This window comes from Camelina sativa, chromosome 16 (genome assembly GCF_030686135.1).
Source record: "Camelina sativa cultivar CO46 ecotype springtype chromosome 16, ASM3068613v1".
In the NCBI taxonomy this organism is placed as follows: domain Eukaryota; kingdom Viridiplantae; phylum Streptophyta; class Magnoliopsida; order Brassicales; family Brassicaceae; genus Camelina; species Camelina sativa.
This window is the reverse complement of record NC_141895.1, coordinates 26,062,267-26,087,691: the sequence shown is the minus strand read 5'-3', so window position 1 is coordinate 26,087,691 and position 25,425 is coordinate 26,062,267. Positions and strand designations below refer to the sequence as shown.

The 25,425-nt window shown below is 34.5% G+C and overlaps 6 protein-coding genes and 1 pseudogene across 7 annotated transcripts; 4 read left to right on the top strand and 3 right to left on the bottom strand.

The window, feature by feature from the left end:
- Positions 1 to 575: 575 nt before the first annotated feature.
- Positions 576 to 2,789, top strand: LOC104752031 (uncharacterized). Its single transcript, XM_010474096.3, has 4 exons — positions 576 to 812; positions 957 to 1,354; positions 1,452 to 1,586; positions 1,711 to 2,789. Exons 1-4 carry the CDS (start codon positions 695 to 697, stop codon positions 2,521 to 2,523), a joined length of 1,464 nt encoding a protein of 487 aa, XP_010472398.1. The 5' UTR covers positions 576 to 694; the 3' UTR covers positions 2,524 to 2,789.
- A 67-nt stretch (positions 2,790 to 2,856) lies between these two features.
- LOC104752029 (nucleoid-associated protein At2g24020, chloroplastic-like) lies at positions 2,857 to 4,787 on the top strand. The gene is made up of 7 exons (XM_010474095.3): positions 2,857 to 3,227; positions 3,451 to 3,608; positions 3,703 to 3,803; positions 3,917 to 3,956; positions 4,270 to 4,341; positions 4,442 to 4,498; positions 4,588 to 4,787. The coding sequence occupies exons 1-7, from the start codon at positions 3,167 to 3,169 to the stop codon at positions 4,660 to 4,662; spliced, it is 564 nt and encodes a 187-aa protein (XP_010472397.1). The 5' UTR covers positions 2,857 to 3,166; the 3' UTR covers positions 4,663 to 4,787.
- Positions 4,788 to 5,175: 388 nt separating this feature from the next.
- On the bottom strand, positions 5,176 to 8,455 carry LOC104752030 (putative serine carboxypeptidase-like 23; annotated as a pseudogene). The gene is made up of 7 exons (XR_015584444.1): positions 8,130 to 8,455; positions 7,688 to 7,698; positions 6,463 to 6,570; positions 6,278 to 6,373; positions 6,104 to 6,196; positions 5,923 to 6,011; positions 5,176 to 5,793 (listed from the first exon to the last, which is right to left on the bottom strand). The product of XR_015584444.1 is annotated as a putative serine carboxypeptidase-like 23 (transcript).
- Positions 8,456 to 8,741: 286 nt separating this feature from the next.
- On the bottom strand, positions 8,742 to 14,374 carry LOC104752028 (serine carboxypeptidase-like 22). Its single transcript, XM_010474094.2, has 8 exons — positions 14,018 to 14,374; positions 11,018 to 11,125; positions 10,841 to 10,936; positions 10,662 to 10,754; positions 10,330 to 10,415; positions 9,812 to 10,227; positions 9,385 to 9,486; positions 8,742 to 9,289 (listed from the first exon to the last, which is right to left on the bottom strand). Exons 1-8 carry the CDS (start codon positions 14,268 to 14,270, stop codon positions 9,037 to 9,039), a joined length of 1,407 nt encoding a protein of 468 aa, XP_010472396.1. The 5' UTR covers positions 14,271 to 14,374; the 3' UTR covers positions 8,742 to 9,036.
- A 2,065-nt stretch (positions 14,375 to 16,439) lies between these two features.
- LOC104752027 (early nodulin-like protein 11) lies at positions 16,440 to 17,810 on the top strand. The gene is made up of 2 exons (XM_010474093.2): positions 16,440 to 16,706; positions 17,250 to 17,810. Exons 1-2 carry the CDS (start codon positions 16,523 to 16,525, stop codon positions 17,693 to 17,695), a joined length of 630 nt encoding a protein of 209 aa, XP_010472395.1. The 5' UTR covers positions 16,440 to 16,522; the 3' UTR covers positions 17,696 to 17,810.
- A 1,221-nt stretch (positions 17,811 to 19,031) lies between these two features.
- On the top strand, positions 19,032 to 22,699 carry LOC104752026 (putative cyclic nucleotide-gated ion channel 6). Its single transcript, XM_010474091.3, has 8 exons — positions 19,032 to 19,364; positions 19,735 to 19,832; positions 19,937 to 20,519; positions 20,612 to 20,824; positions 20,903 to 21,219; positions 21,295 to 21,406; positions 21,513 to 21,749; positions 21,820 to 22,699. Exons 2-8 carry the CDS (start codon positions 19,762 to 19,764, stop codon positions 22,531 to 22,533), a joined length of 2,247 nt encoding a protein of 748 aa, XP_010472393.1. The 5' UTR covers positions 19,032 to 19,364; positions 19,735 to 19,761; the 3' UTR covers positions 22,534 to 22,699.
- On the bottom strand, positions 22,560 to 24,139 carry LOC104752025 (gamma-glutamyl peptidase 5). The gene is made up of 3 exons (XM_010474089.2): positions 23,666 to 24,139; positions 22,921 to 23,250; positions 22,560 to 22,841 (listed from the first exon to the last, which is right to left on the bottom strand). Exons 1-3 carry the CDS (start codon positions 23,978 to 23,980, stop codon positions 22,731 to 22,733), a joined length of 756 nt encoding a protein of 251 aa, XP_010472391.1. The 5' UTR covers positions 23,981 to 24,139; the 3' UTR covers positions 22,560 to 22,730.
- Positions 24,140 to 25,425: the final 1,286 nt, after the last annotated feature.

Sequence of the window (25,425 nt, the reverse complement as noted above, 5' to 3'; positions counted from 1 at the left end):
GTCTAAAAGAATGAAAGCCAACAAACTAAAGCTCTAATTGCTAACGGATGTTATTTATGAATGTAAAGATTTCCAACAAAAAAAAAAAAGAGGAGCAAATGTTAATGGCAAACATAAAGAGAGCAGCCTTAATTAACTGATAGAAAACTGATGAGGATAATCTCAGTTCTCAACCAACAAAAAATGAATCCGCGTATAATGAACGAAACACCACTATTAAAAATCTATTTCGAACGAAAAGAGATTAAAGGCTAAAAGACGCGACAAAACTCTCAAACAACAAACGAATGAGATCTTTGATTTAGTTCTATAAAATGGAGACAAACACACCTAAACTAACGTAATAGGAAATCTCTATAAATTTGTTAATCTATCGAATATTTATTAAGCTTAAGTATTATTTTACAAACGAATTTAGAAACCTCATTCAATTAAGTTTAGGAATATCTGCCAAAGATTGAAAACATGACTTGAAAATTAAATTCCTTAAACTATTAGGGGAAAATCTCTTAAACAATTATTTACAAAATTACCCACAAGGTTTACAAAAGAAGAAAAGAAAAAAAAAAAAAACTGTTCTCTTTTACTATAAGAAAAAGGGACCGACCAAACCATTAAAAAAGAGATAACAAAACCCTCTTTTGCTCTGCTTCTCTCTCTCTCCCTCTCCCCCAAATTTTGAAAATTGTGAATAATGGAATTCAGATACAGAGCCATCGACACTGATCGACCACCTCCTTCTACGGACACTGCACCATCTCAGTCTCCGTTACCGAACTCCTCTTTCTTCCCGCCGCCGCGCTCCATCCCAGGTTTTGTTACTGTTCATCTCTCGTTTTGTTACTGTTCTGTCGCCCTGTATCCCTGTCGGAGAAAAATTATTATGATTTGATTTGATTTGAATCGCCCGGTGATGCGATTGTACATAGATGTTGATTTGGCATGCATATCTTTAGGATCAAGTGAGGATGATCAAGTTAGGGAAGCGATTCAAAGAGAGATTGAGAAGGAGCATATACGTCAAGAGATCATTATCGCAGAAGCTGTCAGAAAGAGAGAGCTTATAGCCGAGGTTTTACAGGAGATGGCTATTGAGAGAGAAATGGCGAAAAGACGAGTGGCTGAGACGGGGATGTCGTTAGAGGAAAAGATAACTATGTGGATCAATCAAAGGAAGCTTTCAAATCAGAATCAGAACATGAACAACTTGTTCAGTCCTATGATGTACAAAGGTCCTTACAACGGTTTAGTTACATCACCAATGATGCAATTGCCTTCACTCCAACCAATGCATGAGTCTACTACTACCGGAACATCAGTTTTGGAGTCTAATAAAGAGAAGTTGATTGTATTGGTAAGTGCTGGACTATGTTAGTGCAGCATCTTATATTTTGAAAGGTTATAATAAGCCTTTGTTTCATATTTGTTCTCTTTTGATTACTCTATTGCAGAATAGGGCTGACACTATGGGAGCAAAGGGTAAAGAAGACAGTGTTGGTACCATGCATTTGCCTCAACTCCAGCGAAGGCCTGATGCTACTGGTACATCTGTTTTGGATTCTAACAAAGATAAGTTGATTGTACTGGTAAGTGCTTTAAATGATTCTTCTTTCTTGTTCTTATATTTACTACAAGTGTGTTATCTCGTCGTTTTTTATCCACACACATTGGTCTTTGTTTCATGTTTGTTCTCTTTGATTACTATTGCAGGCTAGAGCTGATCCTGTAGGAGAAAAGCGTAAAGCAGAGGATACTCATCAAACTGGTTTGAACAAACATGTTAAAGGGAAAAGGCACAAAGCAAAAGTAGCAGCAGTCTTGGAAGCAAAGACGATGTCTGTGGAAACCGGAGAAATAGTCTCTTCGAAAAAGCAAGTAGAAAGCAAACTAAGAAGAAGCTTTAAGTTTTGGTGTGACATTTGTAAAGTTGGGACCTTTTGTCAAACAGTCATGAGGGATCATGAGTTAGGTAAAAAGCATAAGGCTGCTGTTACGCAACGGAATGAGGCACCTGAGGCTGCTTCAACGTCCTTAGCTCCTGCTTCTTGTTCAGCGCCACAATCAGAAACCATTTCAGGAATTGAAACTGCTAATGTACCGGCTCAAGTAGTGGAAGACATGTCGATGAAAGAAACAATGGGAAAGAAGACAGAAGAAGGTGAGAAGAAAAAGAAGGTAACGATTTGGTGCAGCACTTGTAATATTCATGCAAATTCTGAGACGACGATGAGGAATCATAGGCTTGGGAAAAAACACATGGCTTTGGTTGAGAAAGAGAAACGTGAACCCGTTGCAGTCCCAATGAGTGCTATAAATGCTGCTGATCCAGGAGAGAAAGAGTCAGTTTCTCTAGCAAAGGATCATACAGAAGGTGAAGGTTCATTGCAAGGTGAAGGTGAAGGTGAAGGTTCATTGCAATGTAAAGGTGAAGGTGAAGGTTCATTGCAATGTAAAGGTGAAGGTGAAGGTGAAGGTTCATTGCTTGGTCAAGTCATAGAAGATTCTAAGTTTGTTAGGTCATGACAACACATAATGGCTGAGGAATCAGAGATTGAGTTTCATTGAGGCATGAATCAGAGACTTGCACATGAGTTTTTTTTTTTTGTTTTAAGTGAGAATGGGAATGTTTAGTTACAAGCATAAGTGTTAGACCACAATGATTGCATTATTGAATGTGTTGCCTTGTCATATTGTTATCATGTATACTGTACAAGTTTATTATGTTTGTGTGGACTTCACATGATAGATATGTCTTCTTTCAGGTCATAATGGCATTATTGACTTCTAAAGCATGCCTAGGCAAGGTTCCAGTTCTAATATGGTTTATCTAGGGGCATTTCAAATGTTGTTTAGGTCAGAGTTTGGCTGACTCCAAAATAGTACATAACTTTTGCATCTAAAAACTAAATCTAGATATGATGTAAAAACTTTGAATCGATCACTTATTTTTCAACTAACGATGTTTAAAGATGTGGCGTCACTCACCATTAGTACAAAACAATCTAAAAGCTCAAAAAAGTGTTAGGTGACGTGGCGTTAAATCACTGGTTAAGAGCTTCAGCAACACACAGAAAAGAGTTGTTCGGAAAAAAAAATTAGCTTCCGGTTTTATCTTCTTCTTCTTCGAATTTCAGAAGCGCCCTTCTTCTCTCTTCGTACAACAACAATGGCGTCTATGGCTGCAACCACCAATTTCACCAAATCTTTGCTCTTTCCTTCCTCCCGTGGTTAGTCTCTCATAAAAATCCCTACTTTATTCTCTCTCTCTCTCGGTTTAGGTTTCGGTATATATGTCGGGTTTCATCTGAATTATGCTTAATCCTTGGTAATTAGACTTTTTTATTTCGTATTTGTAGGAGTTGAAAGTGTAATTTTGTATCTAGAAGTGTTTTTTTTTTTTTTTTTGGGGGGATGCAAATTCGATTGTTTTTTTTTCTTGTTCAATTTCAGGGAATGTGAGCTTGAAATCGCAGAGAGGTAGTAGTAGTAGTACTACTAGGACATGGCTAAATCAGAACAAGTCAAGAAATGGTTACAGGTCTCTCCGTGTGAATGGATTGTTCGGAGGTGGAAACAAAGATAACAACAGTGAAGATGGACAATCTAAGGTATACATACATACATTAAGATTGGATTTGTTATGTTTCAGTTAGGCTTCAAGAAGATGAAGTTTATGTTTCTCTTTGTGTGATATTTTCCTAGGCAGGGATATTTGGGAATATGCAGAATATGTATGAGACTGTGAAGAAAGCTCAAATGGTTGTTCAAGTGGAAGCTGTTCGTGTCCAAAAAGAGTTAGCTGCGTAAGTCTTCTGCGCATTTTACCATTGGTCCATTACAAACTCTATAAAATTTTATTGAGTTTCTCTGCTATGTGTATTGAGTTTCGATGGTTGCTTTTGTTCCATTTTCGCAGCGCTGAATTTGATGGTTATTGTGAAGGCGAGCTCGTCAAGGTTAGTGCAGATCTTGTTTTGTGATCTAAATAGATGTACTGCCTTTATATCAATAAGTTAACTATGAGTCTATCATCAAGGACTCATCATCATCTCTTCTGGTTTTTATTTGAGAGTCTGTTTCCCTCTAGGATTCTTGGTGATTGGTGATGTAAGAACGGTGCTTTTTGTTTTGTCATGTCTTGGATTATTTGGCGAAAACCCCACTCTACAATCTCAACTCTTTATTTGATCTTTGTTGTTTCTGTTACTAATTCAGGCGAACTGAAACTTTTGATCAGGTAAACTGAAACCTTTTGGATTTGTGTGTCAGGTTACATTATCAGGTAACCAGCAGCCAATCCGTACTGATATAACCGAGGCAGCAATGGAATTAGGTTCCGAAGTGAGTACCTTTACCTACCTTTTTATGGAACAATCAAATCGTGTGCTCATATATACCTACCTCAAATGGTTACTCATGTTGTGTATGTTTCCTATGGCAGAAACTTTCACAACTTGTTACAGAAGCATACAAGGACGCACACGCCAAGAGTGTTGTGGTAAGGCAACCACAAACCATTTATCACAATGCAACCAAAGTATTTGTTTCTTTTCATCTCTTCTAATTGAACCTTTGTGGATTTTATAGGCTATGAAAGAAAGAATGAGCGACCTTGCGCAGAGCTTAGGTATGCCACCAGGCCTCAGCGAAGGAATGAAGTAAGAAGCTGTTTTTTTGTTGTCTTATTCAACTTTACAGGTAGAAGAGGCAAAAGAGCGTTGTACTCTTTTATGGATCAGACATTAAAATCTTTTTCGTTATTGCAATTTTATACCGTGGTTTAATCATCATGTATTAATATATATATATATATATATATATATATATATATATATCTTTTCGAATACAAGCATTCTTAGATTATCTATCATCTTATAGTCATCTTAAGATTTTTGGAGGGAGCCTTTTCTCGTCTTGTGTGTGACTAAGAGGATCTTGGAAGCTCTTTTCCAGCCAAGAATGATCTTAAAAGAGTGAGAGCACGCTCCGGTTGTAATACCGGCACTTCGTGGCCCGCACCTCTTACTGTTGCAAAGGTAAGCCCCTCGTATACCTCTGTCCATCCTCCCACCTGTCACCATCCCCACTTTGAAATCAATGGCTCTGCATAATAAGCATAGATATATGAATGTGATGAAAATAACCTGCTTCTCGGAGTACCAAGGGTACCAGCGAGTTTTCACGGGAAGATTGAGTTTGCTGAGAGCAAGTCGAGTCCCAGTCACTGGAACCACCGCGTCCGTATCACCACTGCATCAATGAAATGTGGTTAAAAGGATACAAAAGGTACTTTACTTGAAGCTAGTTTCATGAATTACCTAAACACCCAGATCCTCAAACCAACAGCAATGAGTTCATTGTATATTGGCAACATCGAAAAGTCAGAATCTCCCCAGTTCTTATTCAAAACCATATTGCACGTGGTCCACTTATAAGGAATGGATGTAACATTGGCGTGCATAGCTCGTTGTACATCAGGTCGGTTGTAATATATCTCGGAGTAGTTCTCTGTACAAGGGTCGTATTCCTCTTCCAAAAGCCGTCTATGCAGGAACTTGGTATGGTTCGTTTGTGGTACACATGAGGGTGAGTAGATGCTGTACCCATTGACTTGTCCCACCTCAACAACCAAGGCGAAGTAGAGTGCCCAATTGCACTTGTTCGAGTTTTTATGCGTTGTGAAGCTGCATTGAGGACAGAGTTGTAGGATCTGTCGGAGATCATTGCGTGTGACCATGCGTACATGACTGCTCCTAGTCTGTCGTAATGCTTGTCCATATCTCCATTTCCAACCTGTCCAAAAATATATGAATTAACAAGTAGGGATATGAATCTTTATTTTTTTATTGTTTTGTTATTACAAATCTTGGAGTGAAGGTTTCGGAAATGTGATAAATAGAAGAGAACCCTAGCTAGTTTTACCATGAGTCCTTTGAGGTTGATGATGGGTGTGTTGTTGAAAGCTTTGTTGTAGAGATAGATCTTTTTGGCAAGTTGAGGAACATAATGCCCTATAATACATTGACATTACAAATAAGTCTATTAAACCAAATCAATCCTGAATGGCTCAAGAGAGGGAGAGTGTGTGTGTATTCATACATACCAGCATAGCTTTCACCAGCAATGAAGAAATCTCTATATTGGTACTGAGGAAATCTTGACATCCACTTGATTAGAAATATTAAATTTTCCTGAGCTGCAGAGTCATATTTTCATAAGCCACCTCGATAACAAATACACCTAGATAAAGACATAAATAAATAGAAGTGAAGCTAACCAGTCCGTTCGTCCCCTGAATCTATAAGATCGGAGCTTGTGTTAGTGTATGAAAATCCAACTCCGGCAGGTGATTCAAGAAACAAAATGTTTGCTTCTATTCATTACAAATCACAGGTTCAAAGTATGGTTGATTAATTGTTGGACAAGTACAACGATGAGATTCCAGAACAAAAGAATAGTAACCTGTGTTCCACGTAAACTTGTTGAGATAGAGATTGGAACCAGTTTTATCGATCCGAAACGGACCAATTTCCTCGGAAGCTCCATAACCAATCGACGAGCAGCCCGGTCCTACGATGAACTCACTTACATCATTACATGCAAACTCTTTACATTCCAAACTGTTTGAAAAAGGATGAAAGTTGAAACGAGCAGCTAACTTACAAGCCATTAGGATGATCAAATGCATAAACAACAAACTCTACAAAAAAAGACAGTTGTCCCATTGGACAAACAATAAAGAAGTAATCGGAAACATTCGACTGTTTCATTCCAGCCTGACTGGAATCCTCCACTTTACCAAATATACTAACTAGTTCATGATAAATATTTCTTATAAGGGAAAGGCCTTGATTTTTTTTTTTCCTCACCCTGATGTTTCTCTTTTTTTTTTTTTTTTTTTTTTTTTTTGTGCAAACTCACCTTGATAATTTCCATTAATAGTAAACCAATTAAATTTAAAATATACACAAATATATTTACAAGTCATTAGGGTAATTAAATTTTTAAAAATACACAATTATGTTTAAATAATTTAATTGATTTTTTCATTTTTAGTTCAATTTTTTTTTTAGAAATTAGATTCACTAAAGAATTCCAAAGGAATCTGATTTTCTAAGTAAATATCAGACAGCCTTTCGAAGAAAAATCCTTTTAAATTATTATTTTAACATGATATGTAAACTATAAATAAAATTATATAAGATTTACTAAAATATATGACAAAATATTTATTATTACCAACCTTGAACTATAATATAAAAAAATATTACAATTTCTTTCATTTTAAAAAATGATATTATTCCTATGTCTATATATATATGTACAGTGAAAGAAAGAAACCTTAAAAAGTAAAATGATGATGAGAAAGGAGCTGCATGGTTCATTTACGAGACTCATTGGGTTGTTGATGTTATTTTGGTGGACAATGATTAAATATTTAAGATAACGCAATATGAAACTCGTGGTACGTTTTGTTCCTTTAAAACTTTACAAAAAAGTAATGTTAGTGGACTTCACTTTTATTTTGGTTTTGACTTTTGACTAGTAATGTGTTATCCAAGTAAATACAAAAATAATGTTTCATATATTTATTGAGAACATTTTGATGTAAATTCTGATATTGCGGTACGGGATCTAGATCTATCGTAACGTTCTATGACCAATAAAAGGTAAGTTCAAATGGGACAAGAGCAAAGTGTTAAATATGTTATACAGATTAATATCTTTCCGATATTTTATAAAACTACTATCAATATTACTAATCAGATATGTTATTGAATGATCACAATACATGAGTTATTGTTAAGTAAATTATTTATAGAACAAAAAAAAGTACACAATTCATCAAGTTTGTATTTTTCCTTATTTATTTGCAAAACATTGTTTCAACAAAACATCAACCTCTCTTATGTTGTGACCTCAAATGATATTGTTTTTTCCATTTGCATTTATAATTTAGAAATTGTATTATATTTTTAAAAATGCTTAAACTTTATGTTTTCGATAGAGAAAGAGAATGATTAAACATGTAAATGAAATAAATAAAATAAAACAAGGGGCATTTGCAAAAATAAGACCACGCAAATGAAGGTATGAAGCTATATATAGAGAGATCTATGCATATATATATATATATGAGTGTAATTGAAGTGGGCGGAAAAACATTCTAACCTCCATTGAGCCAAAGTAGAAGTGGTTTGGTGTGAGAGAAAGCAGAAGACTCAGTGAGCCAGTAAAAAAGTGACCGACCATGTGACTCGTTTACAGTCACGTAACCCGAGAACTGTGAGAACCGAACTTTTGGTTGCCCTGGAAGTGCTTTGATCGTGTCCTCCTCCTGCTCTCTTGTTAATGATGATGATGATGATGTCGATGAAATCACTAGTAGTAGAAAGATTAAGTGGGTTCTTGCCATTTCTCTTCTTTCACTAGATTCTATGCTTTTTCTTCAGAGGGCTTTAAACCTTTAGTGTTAGACCATGCAATGTATATATTGTGTTTATATGCAAAGCGTGAAGCGTGAGAAAAAGACATTGTGGTTTTGAGGTTCTTTATTGAACGTGCTTTACTGAATGCTGAGTCATTTATTACACAATGTGGACCGCTTTCTCTGTTGACAAAGGACCGCATAACGGCTGCATACTGTATTTCATTGGTTGTTTTAAGAAAAAAATCGATAGGGTAATAAAACGTTGTAATAAAGTAGTATTGAATTTTAAACAATCAGAAATATTTGATAAGTTAATCATACGCTGAGTATTTATTGAAAGAGAGGATGTTTTGGCCCTTCACAGTTTTATTCCGTGGAATATAAGAATGCTTCAAAAACATATCATCATCTTTGGATATCAATTCGATTTAAAAAAAAATATATATCTTCAAAAACATTTGGTCCTTAATTTCCTCTATCAATTACTAGAGCTTTGAATTAGTCATCTCCCCCAACATCGAAACTGATGGACTTTGAGGCGCAGTTTCTTTGAAAGGTTACCTAGTACAAGTACGTACCAGTGGAGCTCCAAATGTTGGTCATCACTAATAAGATCTTGGAAGCTCTTCTCCAGCCAAGAATGATCTTAAAAGAACTAACGCACTCTTTGGTTGGAAGAATGGTACCTCATGGCCGGCCCCTCTTACCGTCACAAAGGTAAGCCCATCGTATACTTCTGTACGTCCTCCTACCTGATCTCCGGAGTACCAAGGGTACCAGCGAGTTTTCACCGCAAGATTTAGTTTGCTGAGGGAAAACCTAGTCGCAGTCACTGGAATCACCGAATCTGTATCGCCGCTGTATTGAGAAAAATGTTATTTAATGACCAAAAGATGTGTTGTTACATGTTACTTGTGTTATGTATATATCTTCGAAGCTAGTTTTTAATATACCTGAAGACCCAGATCCTTAGACCAGCAGCAATGAGTTCCTTGTATATCGGCAACATTGAATTGTCGGAATCTCTCCAATTCCAGTTATTAAACACCGAGTCACTGAAAAAAAAAAAAAAAAATGTTATTTAAGTTTCCTTTATTAGTCTGGTTCTAATAAAAATATAACTTAACTTGAATAATTTCTTCGGTTACGATTTGGTTCAGAAAAAGTCTTGTATTTGTTAGAATTTTTTTTGGACAAAGAACAAGTGAATTTTAATATTGACTAGTTAGTAAAATGTTTGTGAATTTTCATTAGTTAAATTACTAACTACAATTGTTTAAAATGATTGTAGCACTAAACAGTTATTTTTGGTTCGACTCAGTTCCATTCATATAATAATGTTGACCGTTCTAATTCAGTGTCGATGAGCATTGAGAATACCTGCAAGCGGTCCACTTATATGGAATGACGACAGTTTGGTTAGCGTGCATGGCTCGTTGTACCTCAGGACGGTTATAATAAATCTCGGCGTAGTTTTCGGTACAAGGGTCATACTGATCTTCTAAAAACCGTTTAGTTATATGCATATTCATCATCTCCACAAACTTGGTTTGGTTCGTTGTTTGTTGTTGTAGTGGTACACACTTGGGTGTGTATATGCTGTACTGATCTATGTCGCCAAAGTCAGCCGCAGCGTTGTAAATGACTGAATCACATTCTTTCGAGAATCTATCTGCCGCGAAATCGCAGTTTTCGATAATGGAATTGTAAGAAGTGTCGGATATCATTGCGTGAGACCACCAATACGTTATGGTCCCGAGTTTGTCGCTGTTTTTGTCCATCTCTGGGTTTCCAACCTTATAAGGAGAAGATTATGGACATAAAATTCATATTTTCTTAGTGACAAATATGGACTGATGATAGTTTAGAAGATGTGATAAATAGACATTTTTTTTTACCATGAAACCTTTGAGATTGATAATTGGTTTTTTAGAGGCGTTATTGTACTCTTGAATCTTTTTGGCAAGCTGAGGAACATAATGGCCTGTTAAGATAGACGTGAAAAAACATTAATACATAATGGCCTGTTTTGAATTGCTGCCACTATGATTAAGACTTGAGTCTTGGTTTGTATGTTAGAGTATAACCTCTATAAATTAATACCTGGATAAACCAATATATTTCTTCAGTCCTAAATTATTCTTTTAGTTAAATTTATATACCGATAAATTAATAAAATACAATAGTTTACTATTAATTTATAAAGATTTTACTGTATATTGTGACATACCGGCGTAGCTTTCACCTACAATGTAGAAATCTCTATATTGGTACTGAGGAAATCTTGACATCCATTTAATTAGAAATATCAAATTTTCCTGAGCTGCAACACACACAGTTACTGAATCACATAATCAATATCGTGAGATTCGTTGTATAAATAATAAAATAAAATAAAGTGAATCTGACCTGTACGTTCGTCTCCAAATTCTTCGAAATCAGAGCTCGTGGTGGTGTATGAAAACCCAACTCCAACAGGGGATTCCAAAAATAAAAGGTTTGCCTCTGGTATCACACATTCACAAATATTATATAGTAAGTGAGTATTCCATAGATAAAGAACAAGATTCAAAAATTATTGAGTACCTGTGTTCCAAGAAAAGTTGTTGAGATAAAGACTGCAACCAGTTTTTGTGATCCGAAATGGTCCAATCTCCTCCGACGCTCCATAAGCAATCGACGAGCAGCCAGGTCCTAGGGAGTTAATTACATACAAATTGAAATTAATTAACGATCATATATATATAAACAATTAATGCTTTTTCCTTCTGCTTATTCACTAAAAAATTGAACATAAAAAAATTAAAGTGACAACATATACGTAACATTTTCTATGTAAAGGAGAGATTTATATATCTTCCAATATGGTTTTATTATGGGCCATGTCATGTGCATGGTTTTGTCATGCTTTCTTACCGAATGTCAAAACAAAAGAGAGATGCAATAAATGAGAAGTTGATGTTTGAAAGTGATGAGAGTGCTTAGATAAATATAGTTAATACATATGTTTAGTTTAGCCAATCATAACTTTGCTTTCTTTGTATTTGTGGTCCTGCCTGAGATGAAATCAGGATCTTCAATTGAACGACCCTACTTTTAACTTCTGCCGGCTTTTGTTAAGTTAGTAAAAATTTAAAATATTTTCATGATTAAAAAAACTAATTATGTCCCTTTCTCTTGTTCAATCCTTCTTTACCCAATCTTTCATACTAAAAATTTAAATCATTTTTAATATAGTACCAAATAAAACATGTTTCTTGAAAGGGGTTCTATACAAAAAAAAAAAAAGCTTTCAAATCTCCATTTTTTGTAACTTTATTCGATCTATGAAAAATGCATATTAACCTTATGAAGTCAAGAATAATAGCAATATAACTTTTACAGTTACATAAATAAGATTTTAAAAATTTTAATGTAGATTTGGATCATTTATCACGAAACGTTTGGTTTGATATAACATTTATCAACAGTTTACAAATTTGACAGTAATAATGATAGATCTTATTACGTATTATTTTTGAATTTTCAGAATTAACCCATATTTTTAGAAATAGAAAATAAAAATTTACGATTTTAAAATTCTCTTTTGCAGAAACCCCTTATTGAAAACCATAGTAATCAAGTGGCGAACGCAATATCCACACATTATAGCGAGTTTATGGCGTTTTGCAACAAAAAAAAAAAGGCGAGTTCATGGCGCTTTGACAACAGATCCAATACTAGTGTACGACACACGGATCCATGGGACATATATAATATGATTACTCGCGTAATTTAGTGTCTTAAATATATGTTTTTTCATGCTTGCCCTTTGTTACTTTTGTTTTAGTTATAAAAAGGTTTGGCTACATTTGCTTTACATTTGTTTGTATGCTCTTAATATATAGTATTTACGCCGTGAAAAGATAGTGAATACATGTTTTTATATGTCGGTGTCGTGCACATGCTCTGAAGTCCGAATGGTCAAGATATGTGTAGCCGCCAACAGCATATTCCAAATGTTATTCCCTTATTACGGGCTTATTTTAGTGAGAAAGTGGACATTTTCTCAAATGCACGCATGATTGGAGTAATTCATATTAAATGAGAAAAATACTAGTAATTCCATGTTTCCTTTATGTTCGTTTTATAACAACAATGGCATGTTTCACTTATAAGACTCATATTGGATTGTTGATGCTGTTTTGGTGGACATTGATTTGCTTTAATCACAATTAAAAAACTATGATAAGACATAAAGTATTGGTACAGTATACGTATTTTTATATTTTACTTTTAGGTAGTCTAATAAGTTAAGAATACGCATGTTAATGAGCTTTGACGTACGTCTCCATATAACGTTGACGAGGATATACGTTGATCAACTCTCTTTTTTTTTTTCTTTTTTTTTTGTCGAACTATTATCAACTCTTGAAAATACAAATTTTATATAGTAGTATTGCAAATGTATGGACATTAGGAATTTAGGATTCTTTGTGTGTGAAGTGAAACCTAAATTTAATTCTTTTCACAAGATCTCTAAGTAACGGAACTAAGTTTATTTAAGAAACCCTAGTAACTGACCTAAATTAATATATATATATATATATATATATATATATATATATTATTTTTTTGTCGTCAACTGACCTAAATTAATTTAAGAAACGAACAACTCAATAAATGGCCAATCAGGAATATAAAACCATTACAAACAATTCTTTCTTATAATATTTTAGATTATATTTGTTATCTTTTATTTTTGAATAACTATGAAGGCGTATGTCCGTTTGACATGTAAATATCATGTCAGACCAGAACCTGTAATATAGTTTCTTCTCAAATGCAATTTTTTGTTTTTTGAAAAACTGAAAGATTCTAAACCTAAACTCATATATTCTTTCAGGCGCCTGAAACCAAATGAATTTATATAGTTTTCTCCCAAATGTCCCTGGAACCGGCGAGTTGTAAGCTTTGTTTGAAATACTTTACTAGTTGAGCTATTGACATTTGATCCAAATGCAAACTTCTCTTGTATCTTTGTTCCTATTTCGTATATTTCTTATGTTTCATAAATATATAATTAACATATAGTTGTCAAAAAAAGAAATATATACATATAAACTAATTAAATAACCATAACCAAATTATAGTCAATTTTTTTTTCGTTTGTCTGAAGGATCAATTCAAATTGTTTAAATTTAACCCAAAAAAGAGTAAAATAGTTTTAAATAGATGCTAAGTTTCAGGAATTCTTAATAATCAATGGGTAATGAGTGTATTGGTAAATATCTTTTATGTATTATTAGTATAGATATAGATCTCTTATATTTCCTAACATTTTTGTTGACATTGAGTATTTTGATTTTGTCATTTGTACCAAATCGAGTTTGAATACAATGGTCCACTTAAAGATGAATGCATTTGCCGAAGCATATTTTTGTTCAGGTTCAAATAGATCTAGGAACTAGAATTTCAATTTGAAAAAGAAAAAAAAAATCACAAAAAAATATATAAGGCTCTTATGATAAGAGTATGAAGAAACACTAAAGACATGTGTGTGGATATAAAAATATGAATGGACGTGGGGAAGAAAAATAATCTAACCTCCATTAAGCCAAAGAAGAAGTGGTTTGGTGTGAGTAGACTGAGATGATGACTCAGTGAGCCAGTAGAAGAGTGATCGACCGTGTGATTCGTTTACTGTCACATAACCGGAAAACTGTGAGAATCCTACTTTTGGTTGCCCTGGAAGTGATTTGATCCTGTCCTCTTCTTGCTCTTTTGATGATGGTAATGTTGATAAAGTTGATGTTGATGAGAGCACTAGTAGAAGAGAGATTAAGTGGGTTCTTGCCATTTCTCTTTCTCTCACTCATTCACTACAGTTTTTTTTTTTTCTATTGGTTTATTGTTCGATCGATAGAATGGTGAAGGACTTGTTACTACCACTAATTTTTATACATATATGCGTGTGTTATGTGTAAGTATATATATTTTTTGTCATGTATGGGAGAGACATAATTAGGATGGATGGATGGGGTTTTGGAGGGTTCTTATGTAATGTGTTTTGGTGAGTCATTCATTGCACAATGTGGACCATCTTCTCTCTCTCTCTCTCTCTAGAAGAAAAAAATTATTATGCGCCTTAGTAAAATAATTTGATTACGAGTAATGTGTATATTTTAATATATATACTAACTTATGTGTCGTCCTCTGTCTTTCATGGTAATTGACCTATATAGGAGTTACAATTATAGACTCCATCATCTATTAAGAAAAGGAAAACTATGCATATCTAGTAAAGAACAAAAGTATTTTGTATTTTTCAAAAATGAGATGTAAGATTTAAAGAAACAAAAAAAAAAAAAAACTTAATGGCCATTGATCAACTGATAATTTTAAATAATGTGAAATATTATAATAACAATAGTGGTTTTAAATTAAAAATTTATCATTTTGTTGCTATTGGGATATCCTCAATATTGTTTACTAAAAGGTATTTTGGATTAGTGTTTTTAGTGTCGTATCATAAATGTAGTATTGTCATATCTAATTTGGAAGATAACTAAAAGATACGTCGACTGCATCTCATATTTGTAGACAATTTCTTGTGCATACTCTTGCTACCCTTCCCATCATTGTGTTATGAAAAGATTCTGCCACAATTTTCGTAGCTCATGTGATAAAAATTGATTTCCTTTACTTGTGGCATTTCGCGTCCATAGGTCTGCCTCTGCGGCAACCATGGATTTCGAACATGTACTTCCACAATATATATAATATGTTCTTGGTTACCTAAGAAAATTCCTTTCACTCCTATATGTGATAGCAAATGCGAGAAAGTAACTATAGAAACGCGAGATGAAATTGATTTCCTTTACTTGTAACCTCCTATGGACGTGAGGGGGTGCCATATGACCTTATTAAAGTTAAAAAAAAATTAATAGTGTATTTGATTAATTTTTAGTGAAATAGTTGGTCAAAATCATGCACTCTTGACCCCTATTCGATTAATTTTTGGTGAAAAATTGGTCAAAATCATGCACTTTTGACCCCCATTCGATCTTTATATATATATATATATATATATAATACCAACTAGTCGCTAATAATTTGTATTATGACCTCCGTAAAATTATTTTTGGGTGTGCCACACTTAATGCCTGACACCACCAGGCAAACAAACTTTGATTACAATGTGCTCTTGCGAAAAAAATTATACTCTATGAACGGCTTTCTAATATACCCAAACGAATCTATGATATTACATTAAAAATTATTGAAGCGGTCAATGCAGACATTGTTACATAATATACCCAAACGAATCTATGATACCAATGAAAATTGCGTATAAATGGAAAGATGGATAATGATGAGTTGACTGGGATCCAGAGCTCTACAAATTATGTAGAACTGACATACTCATGTCACACTTACAAGGATAACTATTCGATTTTATTTATTTTATATTCTAATATCACCAGTTCTACATAATTTGTTTGTTCTGTAAATATAGACATTGTTCTATTTTGCTCTACCCCATTTACTGTTTCACCCAAATGTATCAGTATTTGAAACCACTCTTAGGTTACATGAAGTCTTAACTCTAGAGTCGCGATTTTAATTAATTGATATTAAAATATCAAAGTGCAAATTTTTGTCATCAAAATATATGATTTCATTCTAGTGAGTATACTTCAAGTTTGGTTGTTCTATATGTCAACAAATATTTATTTTGCACTGGAGACCTGATTTAGTTCCAAAATAGAAGAATTTAATTACTCAAAAGATATGATAATAAGATCAACCAGATAATTATTCATTTGCCTTCAGATTAAATATGAGAAATCAAAAATAAATGAATAAAGAAGAAGAAAATAATATAGCAGAAAATGAAACTGATAATTTCTTGGCTAATTGGGAAGATTTGCATTACATTGTCTACTAGACCAGATTTGACCCCAAATCTGGTTCGATCCTCCGGACCTTGTATAAAACCCATTTGGCTCCACACCATAACGACCAAACTTTCTTCTCGTCAAAAGAGACAAAAAAAATTATAGAGAATTGGTCGTAAGTTTTGTTAGAGAAGAAAAAAAGAAGAAGAAAATGGCGTCTTTGATTCTGATTATGTCACTAATGTTTCTCTTATTTACCACATTCTACCACTTTGGTGAGGCTAGGATCATTGCTGTGGGTGGATCATTGGACGCATGGAAGGTTCCAGAATCAACCAACCACACTCTTAACCATTGGGCTGAGACCGTCCGGTTCCAAGTCGGAGACTATCTCTGTACAGATCTAAATCTTTATCTTCTAGCTTTTTTTTCTGAATATTTTGATCTATATGACAGTCCTGAAAAGTGACATTATTACCATGGTTTTCCAAAAATTTCCATTACCATTAAATCGGCTTAATTGTTAGCATTTTTTTTATAAAATTTCACTTAGGTTAAATACTTGGTGCTACCATAGTTAGGTCATGATGGTCGAGATCCGGATGTTAGTTATTGTTAAATAGATTTTTAGTCACTGAAAAGAGTTTAGTTTGAATAGAATAAAGTTTTAAGTTGGATTTGGTTCTTTGAGATATGTAAGAATTGCAGAGAGTAGAGACCAAACAAGTATGACGTTTCTTGGTTTAAAAGTAGTTGTGTTTTTGGTAATATATAATTCTTGGTTTAAATCGATATTTTGACAAGTAAATAGTCCAAATCATTTATATATTCATTTTTTTTAAAATTATTCAAGAAACTTAAAACCCATTTCAAATATATAATTTACAAAAACAAATGCATGCGATAGTAAACTAAGCTTTATTTTTAACATGCGACAGTGTTTAAATACGATGCCAAGATCGATTCGGTGGTACAAGTGACAAAAGAAAACTACGAAAAATGCAACATGGATAAGCCTTTGAAAGAACACAAAGACGGATACACAACAGTGAAACTTGATGTCTCAGGTCCTTACTTCTTCATAAGTGGAGCTTTGACCTCTAACTGTGCTAAAGGTGAGAAACTAACTGTCGTGGTTCAGTCACCTAACCACCCGCCAACGCCAAAGCAAGGACCAGGCGCTGTTACACCCACTTTATCCCCAAAGCCATCTACTTCTCCGGCTGCTCCAGTGCCTGCTCCACCTACCCCTTCTCCAAAGTCATCTACTTCTACGGCTCCTGCGCCAGCTCCGGCCAAAAGCCATGCAGTTGGGTTTGTTGCTGGAAATGGCATCTTCTGGGCCTCGACTCTTGTTTCTGTCTTTGGGCTTGTTTTCGCTTAAAGCTTTTTTTTTTTTTTGTAAGTTTAAAGTTTATGTTATGCGTTCAAAATCTATATATGATTTAGAGAATAATGGTTTATCTATATTTATATGTCATATTTGACATTACTGATAACTTAATTTACAATTCTTTTGTTCCTGGCAACAATTTATTCTACAAATTTAGCAATGTCTAGCTAATCTTATTTATATACCTAAAAATACTCTATTAATGTTTTATTATTTGTTTAGTTGGATGATGGATGGTTAGATGGTTTCTTAAACGCTATCATTTTGCGATTTTCATCTAATAAAAAATGTATTTATAGATTAAGGGGGTAATTTTAATATTAAGTTTCTGAATCGTTTTATAGTTTCGTGACTTGGTGTTAATATCATCACCACAAAACTGTCACTTTGAAGGGTGTGTTTAATCCTATATGTGGAATAATTTGTTATGAGTTTTAATGAGTTTTGCTATGATTTTGTTGTAAAATCTTCCCAAATCTCACTTAAAATAACAGGATTTAGATATTTATATGTATTTTTAACTAGAAACATCCACTAAAATCTCCTAAAATTATTAAAATTTGAAATGCTTAAAATAGTTTTAGTAATAATAAATTTTATTTAAAGTATTTTTTCAAAATAATTGGTGCATTGAATTTTGGAAGAAAAAAAAAAGTGTGTAATTCATCATTTTCATAAAATTACAAAATGTTTTGATTCAACGGTTTGACTGGAAGCATGATGGCAATAGGCAATAGCTAAAAAAACTAATAATTTTTGTTTAGTCCAAAACAAGGTGAATGAAGGTACGATGAAGAATGGGTTCAAGCCTCTAAACAAAGACTAAAGAAAAAAAAATATTTGTGTAGTCCAAAACAAGGTCATGTTAACTTTGTTATCCAAAGGGACTAAGTGATGACATTTGGTGCAATTATTACGTTCTCACACTACTCTCATCCTTGTCGCCATCGTTGTTGGTCACGGTCACTCTTTCAAGTCTTTTAATTAGAATCCCCTAATTTTCTACACGCGAATATCCTTTTTCTAACTTGAATGTTTTGATCTTCATCTAGTTGGCAATACTTGTTCATCACTCCTTCTAACTTTAAACAGCTTATGTTTCTTCTAGCAATTCCATATATCTTAACTTTCAGTCGTTAGCTCATATAGTCACATTATTGTTTCAGCATTTTCAACCACAACTTTTTAAGAAAACATGGTACTCTTTTGGACATCCAAAGATATCAAACTCCTCTATAGTCTCCTCTAGCGAGAGTATACATAGAGACTATTGACATAACTTTCTTTAGGGGGGGTATATGTACTAATTTTGTTCTTCTTTGATAATGATACTTTCTAAAAATTATTTGTCTGTCCCATTTTTACATTTAAAGGATATGAGAGAGAAAAAAAAAAAAAAAGAGATACAGCAGAGGAAACGGGTGGGGCCCGACCCGGACAGCACCGAAGAAGAAAGTCAATTTGTTTGACAGAAGACAGAAGACAGAAGACAGAACCTCTCTTCTTCACTTCTCTCTTCTCTCTCTTTCTTTCTTTGTCCGTTTTTTTTATTCTTTTTTTTTTTTAACAAGTTGTGTGCTCTTCTTTCTGCTACTTCCGTTTCTTCTTCTTCTCCTCCTTCTCCTTCTCTTCACCGTCGCCGTCAGATTTGACTGTTACTGTAAGTTACCTCTTCTTCTTTTATGTTCCCCTCCCGATCTCAGTTCCTGAAGATTATTGGACTTTGCAATTTGTTCGAATTTGGAATCGATTTTGTCTAATTTAGAAATGAGTTCTGCAGCTGAAGTTTCGATTTTTATTTCTGGGTCTGAAATGTTTCCCTTATCTCCTAATTCCGGGTAAATGATGTTATGGATTTAAATTAGCTCAAGTAACCTATTATCAGAACCCAATCCTCGCTTGATTTATTTTAATAAACTTGTCCTTGTTGTACCAATTAGGTTGTTCATGTTGTAGTTATAGCTGAAAAAGGGTTCGCTAGTGGTTCTGTTTTACAATCATATTTATGATATAAGTTGCCTCAAAAACAGGTTTATAGGATTCATGAGTTGAAGAGTATGTTTGATACTTGTGGTTCCAAAAGAGTCAAATCTCAAGTCATCAGTGGCCAACTTGAGAAGTTTGTCAGGTTTGTTTCTTTTCAACCAATCTATGAATCTCTAACGAAACTATATGAAGAAAAAAAAAAAAAAAAAAAGGAATGAGCTTTTCTTTGAATTTTTTTTTAAACAGGTTAGATAGTATGGACTCGAGATACTCGCAAGGTTCTGAAGCTGGTCTAAACAAATGCACATTGAACATACAAGGACCTAAACGTTTTGCTCAAGGAAGCAAAACATCATCTGGATCTTTTAAGAAAGGTTTTAGAAAAGGATCAGAAGGACTTTGGTCTATAGGTAGATCGATCGGACTCGGGGTTTCGCGTGCAGTGTTTCCAGAAGATCTTGAAGTATCTGAGAAGAAGATATTTGATCCACAAGACAAGTTTCTTTTGCTCTGCAACAAGTTGTTTGTAGCTTCTTGTATACTCGCAGTATCCGTGGATCCGCTCTTCTTGTATCTTCCTTTTATCAACGATAAGGCCAAGTGCGTTGGCATAGACAGGAAACTGGCAATTATAGCAACAACGATAAGGACAGTTATAGATTCGTTTTATCTCTTTCATATGGCTTTACGGTTTAGAACAGCTTACGTTGCTCCTTCGTCGCGGGTTTTTGGTCGTGGAGAGCTTGTTATAGACCCTGCACAGATAGCTAAACGGTATCTGCAACAGTACTTCATCATTGATTTGCTTTCTGTGCTTCCTGTTCCACAGGTATTACAACAGAACAGAACAGAACCTCAAACTACTCTTAAGTTTTCATATTTGCTTTTGTTAATGTTCATTTTTTTTGTTCTCTCTCTCAGATTGTAGTTTGGAGATTTCTCTTCAATTCAATGGGTGAAAATGTGCTGGCAACCAAACAAGCACTTCGATATATCGTGTTAGTTCAATATATACCGCGTTTTCTTCGAATGTATCCTTTAAGTTCAGAGTTGAAGAGAACAGCAGGTGTATTTGCTGAAACTGCTTGGGCTGGTGCAGCTTATTACTTACTACTCTACATGCTCGCAAGTCATGTTAGTATCCAAATTTTTTTGTACCACACTATTTTTGTTTAAGCAATATGTTTTCTCATAAGTGTTATGTGTATGCAGATTGTTGGGGCTTTGTGGTATTTGCTTGCTTTAGAACGCAATAACGACTGCTGGAGTAAGGCCTGCCACTTTAATAACCAGACATGTGCCAGAAACTTCTTGTTTTGTGGTAACCAAAATATGAAAGGTTATGCTGCTTGGGACAAGATTAAAGTTTCGGTTCTTCAGCAATATTGTCCTGTTGATGTCCCTGAGGATGAAGAACCTCCTTTTGATTTTGGAATCTACTTAAGAGCACTCTCCTCTGGCATCGTCTCATCTAAGAACTTTGTCTCTAAGTACTTCTTCTGTTTGTGGTGGGGGCTTCAGAATCTTAGGTAATAATATGCAAGAATAGATTTGCTTTTATAGTGTCACTTATTCGCATTAGTAACCTTGATACTCCTTTGCAGTACACTTGGTCAAGGGCTTGAAACGAGCACATACCCTGGAGAGGTTATATTCTCGATAACACTTGCTATTGCTGGACTGCTACTCTTTGCTCTTCTCATTGGAAACATGCAGGTAGAAAAAGAGCTTTGTATGGTGTTTTTCTTATGTTTGATGATTTCACTGAGTGAGTTTGAAGAAACGATATGATCATCGGTGTGTTTGACAAATTTCATGACAGACTTATCTTCAATCGCTAACTATCCGGTTAGAAGAAATGCGAGTCAAAAGACGTGACTCAGAACAGTGGATGCATCATCGAATGCTTCCACCAGAACTGCGAGAACGTGTCAGACGATATGATCAGTACAAGTGGTTGGAGACTCGTGGAGTTGATGAAGAGAATCTTGTTCAGAACCTCCCAAAGGATCTTAGAAGAGATATCAAACGTCATCTCTGTCTCGCCTTAGTCAGAAGAGTAAGTTTCTTGTCTTGTGTTCACTCCATTAACATCTTATTCAAAAGTCATTCTAATTCTTTTTCTTTAGGTTCCATTGTTTGAGAATATGGATGAGAGGCTGCTAGATGCAATCTGTGAGAGGCTTAAGCCATGTTTATTCACTGAGAAGTCATACTTGGTTCGTGAAGGAGATCCAGTTAACGAGATGCTCTTCATAATCCGTGGTAGGCTCGAGAGTGTAACCACTGATGGTGGGAGAAGCGGATTCTTTAACCGCAGTTTACTTAAAGAAGGAGATTTCTGCGGTGACGAGCTTTTGACATGGGCACTTGATCCCAAATCAGGTGCTAACCTCCCATCCTCAACAAGAACCGTGAAGGCTTTAACCGAAGTAGAAGCTTTCGCTTTGATAGCGGATGAGCTGAAATTCGTGGCGAGTCAGTTCAGGAGACTCCATAGCAGACAAGTGCAACACACATTCAGATTCTATTCACAGCAATGGAGGACTTGGGCCGCTTGCTTCATCCAAGCTGCATGGCGACGGTACACAAAGAGGAAGAAACTGGAGCAACTTAGAAAAGAAGAGGAAGAAGAAGAAGAGTCAGCAGCAGCATCGGTTATAGCAGGAGGAAGTCCGTATAGCATAAGAGCTACGTTCTTGGCTTCAAAGTTTGCGGCTAATGCACTTCGTAGCGTTCACAAGAACCGGACTGCGAAATCTGCTTTGTTGTTGTCATCTACTAAAGAATTGGTGAAGTTTCAGAAACCTCCAGAACCAGACTTCTCAGCTGAAGATCATTGACCGTAATCTTTACTTGTACACAAATCTCTTAAGAATACTTCCAACTCAAGATTCCAACTATTTTTTTTTTTTTTTGTTTATAACACCAAAATATTGTAATATAAAGGATTGTTTTTGATTGCCCTAAAATCTTTTTATTACATAGAAATATATGCTTTTCAAATCATCCAACCAATTTTACATCATTTGTTCATCATCTAAACTTGCTCGGATCTTCCTTTCAGAAAGTTTTTGCAGATAGTTTGCCATTTCTCCCGATCTGGTTCCGCCCTCTCCATCGTTGCCTTTGCCTTATCCGCAAAATCTTGCTGAGAAAAGAAACAAGGAAACATTAAAAAAGCTTCCAAGAAGACAATGGAGATAAAGATATAAGAAGAGCTAGCAAACCTCCATCAACTTCATATTGACGACGCGATCAATGATCTCGAAAAGAATCTCTTTGTTGTACTCAGGGTGTCCTTGGATGCAGAGGAAGTGATCTCCAAAGGAACACATCTCCACGTTGCATTTGTCTGAATAAGCAAGCAATGTTGCTGATTCAGGGAGTTCAAGCACTTCGTCTTGGTGGCATTTTATGATGGCTAGTGATTTCGGAATCTCGGTTCCAAAGTAACCACCCGGTTTCACAGCGTCTTGAACCATTGTTATGGTTCTTAGTCCCATATCCACACCTCTACTCGCCCTTCCTACCTTCCCTCCTTTGATTCTACATAGTATCTAAGTTTCAACAACAGAGAAGAATGCATCATTCATCACAAATCTTTTAAATAAATCTGTTGCAATTATGATTTACATTTCAACTTTATAAACGCAAGGACGATGCTTATCATTACACTACATGTTATGTCGCAGTTTCTTATATAAAAGATATTCTTGTAAAATGATTAAGGTTTTGGATTCATTAGGGATAAAACTGAAACTTAAAACAAACAATCAAAACCTAAAAATTCCTTAAGTACATTCAGATTCACATCAACCAAATGATCTTCTATGACTTTTGATGATGCGTAGTGTAAATTATTAATTAAGCAAATTGGTTTATCAAATCATGTTTTTGGAAAATGGGGTTTTCGGTAAAAAATACAAAACCCTAATTTAAGCATAGGATCGATCCAACGGATGAGAACAAAACCTGGTGGCCGAAGCAGATGCCAAGAACCTTCTTCTTCATGTCGTCAAGTTTTTGGCAAAGAGAACAAAGCTTAACGATCCAATCATCGTCACTAAAAGCATCATGAAGGCTTCCACTGATAACAAAACCATCATACTTATCCAGATCCTTATCGTCCGGAAACTCACCGTCGATCACACGAAACAGATCCCATTTCTCACCCTCTTCCCCAAAAGTCGAAACAAACACGTTGAAATATCCACCGTACGTCTTTTTCACCAACGTTGAATCGCCTGTGGCCAAGAACAGAGCAAATCTTTTTTGCTCATTAACCATTTTTTGTTTTTTTTTGTTTTGTTTTTGGGTTTAGAGGATATAAGATTTTGGGTATGGTTTTAAAGACGGCGAAAAAATCGTAACAGAAGCCAGCAACTAGGAGTGTTTCGTTGCGTATCAGTTGTGATTGGAAATAACAAACTATAAAGTTCCTTATATAGTTCCCTTATATCTTATTATATAGTCATATAAAGAATTTGGATGTTTGACTACCATTTAATTACAATATGAGAAAGTAATGAGATAAATAGCACAAATGGAAGGTGTTTATATTTTTGTGGGATTTTATGTCTTAATGACAGATTCAAGTCAATCAACAACATAAAAGCTGTATACCAAATTTTTTTGGAAACAAATTTAGAAGACATTAATGACATTAATGACTTTTCTTGTGTTTGTAAGACTAAGCTAGAGAGAGAAAAAAAAAATTGCCGAAACGTTCTGGTAGCAAATTCACTGAAATCATATAACTTGGAAGAGAATGATCGCAGTACGTGCATCCATCTATGACTCTATGTATATAGGACACATCCTCCTACATTACAATATTGATGTGTTAATATATAACTTCATGTATTGATATATAACACATATATAGATATATAAAACATGTTACATGTAATGTTGTATTCTGTTAATATTGTTGTTTTTATGTGATATATCATATTTACTCGTTTGCACCAAAAAATAAATAAATCATATTTACTCAAGATTGCTAACAAAGGTTGATAAGAATCTTTAAACTTTGATAAAAATATTTGTTATACTATTTATCTTTAAAATCTCTAATTTACAAAGTCGATCAATAAACTCTACATAAATGCTAAACCCCTCTTCTAATAACTTAGCTCCGGTAGTGTTACATAAACTACAAGTTCAAGAAACTTGTAATTAGTCAAAGTGTTTTAGGAGTATAAAGAATATTTTGGGTTACCGAGGATGAAGCTTTTATTTGAATCATACATACCCATATATATAATATAATAAATAATATAGTGCTACGTAGAGTTGGTAAATATAATAAATACTCACATAATATTGTGAGAGAAATAAAATTAAAATTAGTGATTCACACCAATAAGGAGGGTTGACCTTTGAGGAAGTTTTTGCTTCATTCTTTTCCATTGTTTCCTTTGACGTTCCCGCAAAGTCTAGCTGCATATTAGGGTTGCTTTAAGTGAAACCGACCCACCAAAATGAAACTAACGTAGACTCTTTTAGCTTTATTAGGTTGACAGCAACTTTTCTTGACAAAATTACAAAATCACAACAAGTGGAAAGCTCAGAATGCAAAGGCTTTTGAAAGCAAAGATGTTCATCCAATGGATTTGATGCAATTGGCTATTCAAGATGCATAAATTTTCTTCATAGGAAATGCTCGTGAACAAGCTTTAAGCTCGCAACCGGCTAACACCGACGATGCAAGAACCTCCCATGAGGCAGAT

Excerpts from the sequence above, each read along its gene's own strand:
- LOC104752031 (XM_010474096.3), top strand. The coding sequence starts at position 695 with ATGGAATTCAGATACAGAGCCATCGACACTGATCGACCACCTCCTTCT. Across the intron at positions 813-956 it reads GCCGCCGCGCTCCATCCCAG|GATCAAGTGAGGATGATCAA; the intron begins GTTTTGTTACTG and ends GCATATCTTTAG. Across the intron at positions 1,355-1,451 it reads AAGAGAAGTTGATTGTATTG|AATAGGGCTGACACTATGGG; the intron begins GTAAGTGCTGGA and ends ACTCTATTGCAG.
- LOC104752025 (XM_010474089.2), bottom strand. The coding sequence starts at position 23,980 with ATGGTTAATGAGCAAAAAAGATTTGCTCTGTTCTTGGCCACAGGCGAT. Across the intron at positions 23,251-23,665 it reads GCATCTGCTTCGGCCACCAG|ATACTATGTAGAATCAAAGG; the intron begins GTTTTGTTCTCA and ends GTTGAAACTTAG. Across the intron at positions 22,842-22,920 it reads TCAATATGAAGTTGATGGAG|CAAGATTTTGCGGATAAGGC; the intron begins GTTTGCTAGCTC and ends TTCTTTTCTCAG.
- LOC104752028 (XM_010474094.2), bottom strand. The coding sequence starts at position 14,270 with ATGGCAAGAACCCACTTAATCTCTCTTCTACTAGTGCTCTCATCAACA. Across the intron at positions 10,755-10,840 it reads ATTTGGAGACGAACGTACAG|CTCAGGAAAATTTGATATTT; the intron begins GTCAGATTCACT and ends TGTGTGTTGCAG. Across the intron at positions 9,290-9,384 it reads CTAAGGATCTGGGTCTTCAG|CGGCGATACAGATTCGGTGA; the intron begins GTATATTAAAAA and ends TTCTCAATACAG.
- LOC104752029 (XM_010474095.3), top strand. The coding sequence starts at position 3,167 with ATGGCGTCTATGGCTGCAACCACCAATTTCACCAAATCTTTGCTCTTT. Across the intron at positions 3,957-4,269 it reads GTGAAGGCGAGCTCGTCAAG|GTTACATTATCAGGTAACCA; the intron begins GTTAGTGCAGAT and ends TTTGTGTGTCAG. Across the intron at positions 4,342-4,441 it reads CAATGGAATTAGGTTCCGAA|AAACTTTCACAACTTGTTAC; the intron begins GTGAGTACCTTT and ends TTCCTATGGCAG.
- LOC104752026 (XM_010474091.3), top strand. The coding sequence starts at position 19,762 with ATGTTTGATACTTGTGGTTCCAAAAGAGTCAAATCTCAAGTCATCAGT. Across the intron at positions 20,520-20,611 it reads CTGTGCTTCCTGTTCCACAG|ATTGTAGTTTGGAGATTTCT; the intron begins GTATTACAACAG and ends TCTCTCTCTCAG. Across the intron at positions 20,825-20,902 it reads TCTACATGCTCGCAAGTCAT|ATTGTTGGGGCTTTGTGGTA; the intron begins GTTAGTATCCAA and ends ATGTGTATGCAG.
- LOC104752027 (XM_010474093.2), top strand. The coding sequence starts at position 16,523 with ATGGCGTCTTTGATTCTGATTATGTCACTAATGTTTCTCTTATTTACC. Across the intron at positions 16,707-17,249 it reads CCAAGTCGGAGACTATCTCT|TGTTTAAATACGATGCCAAG; the intron begins GTACAGATCTAA and ends AACATGCGACAG.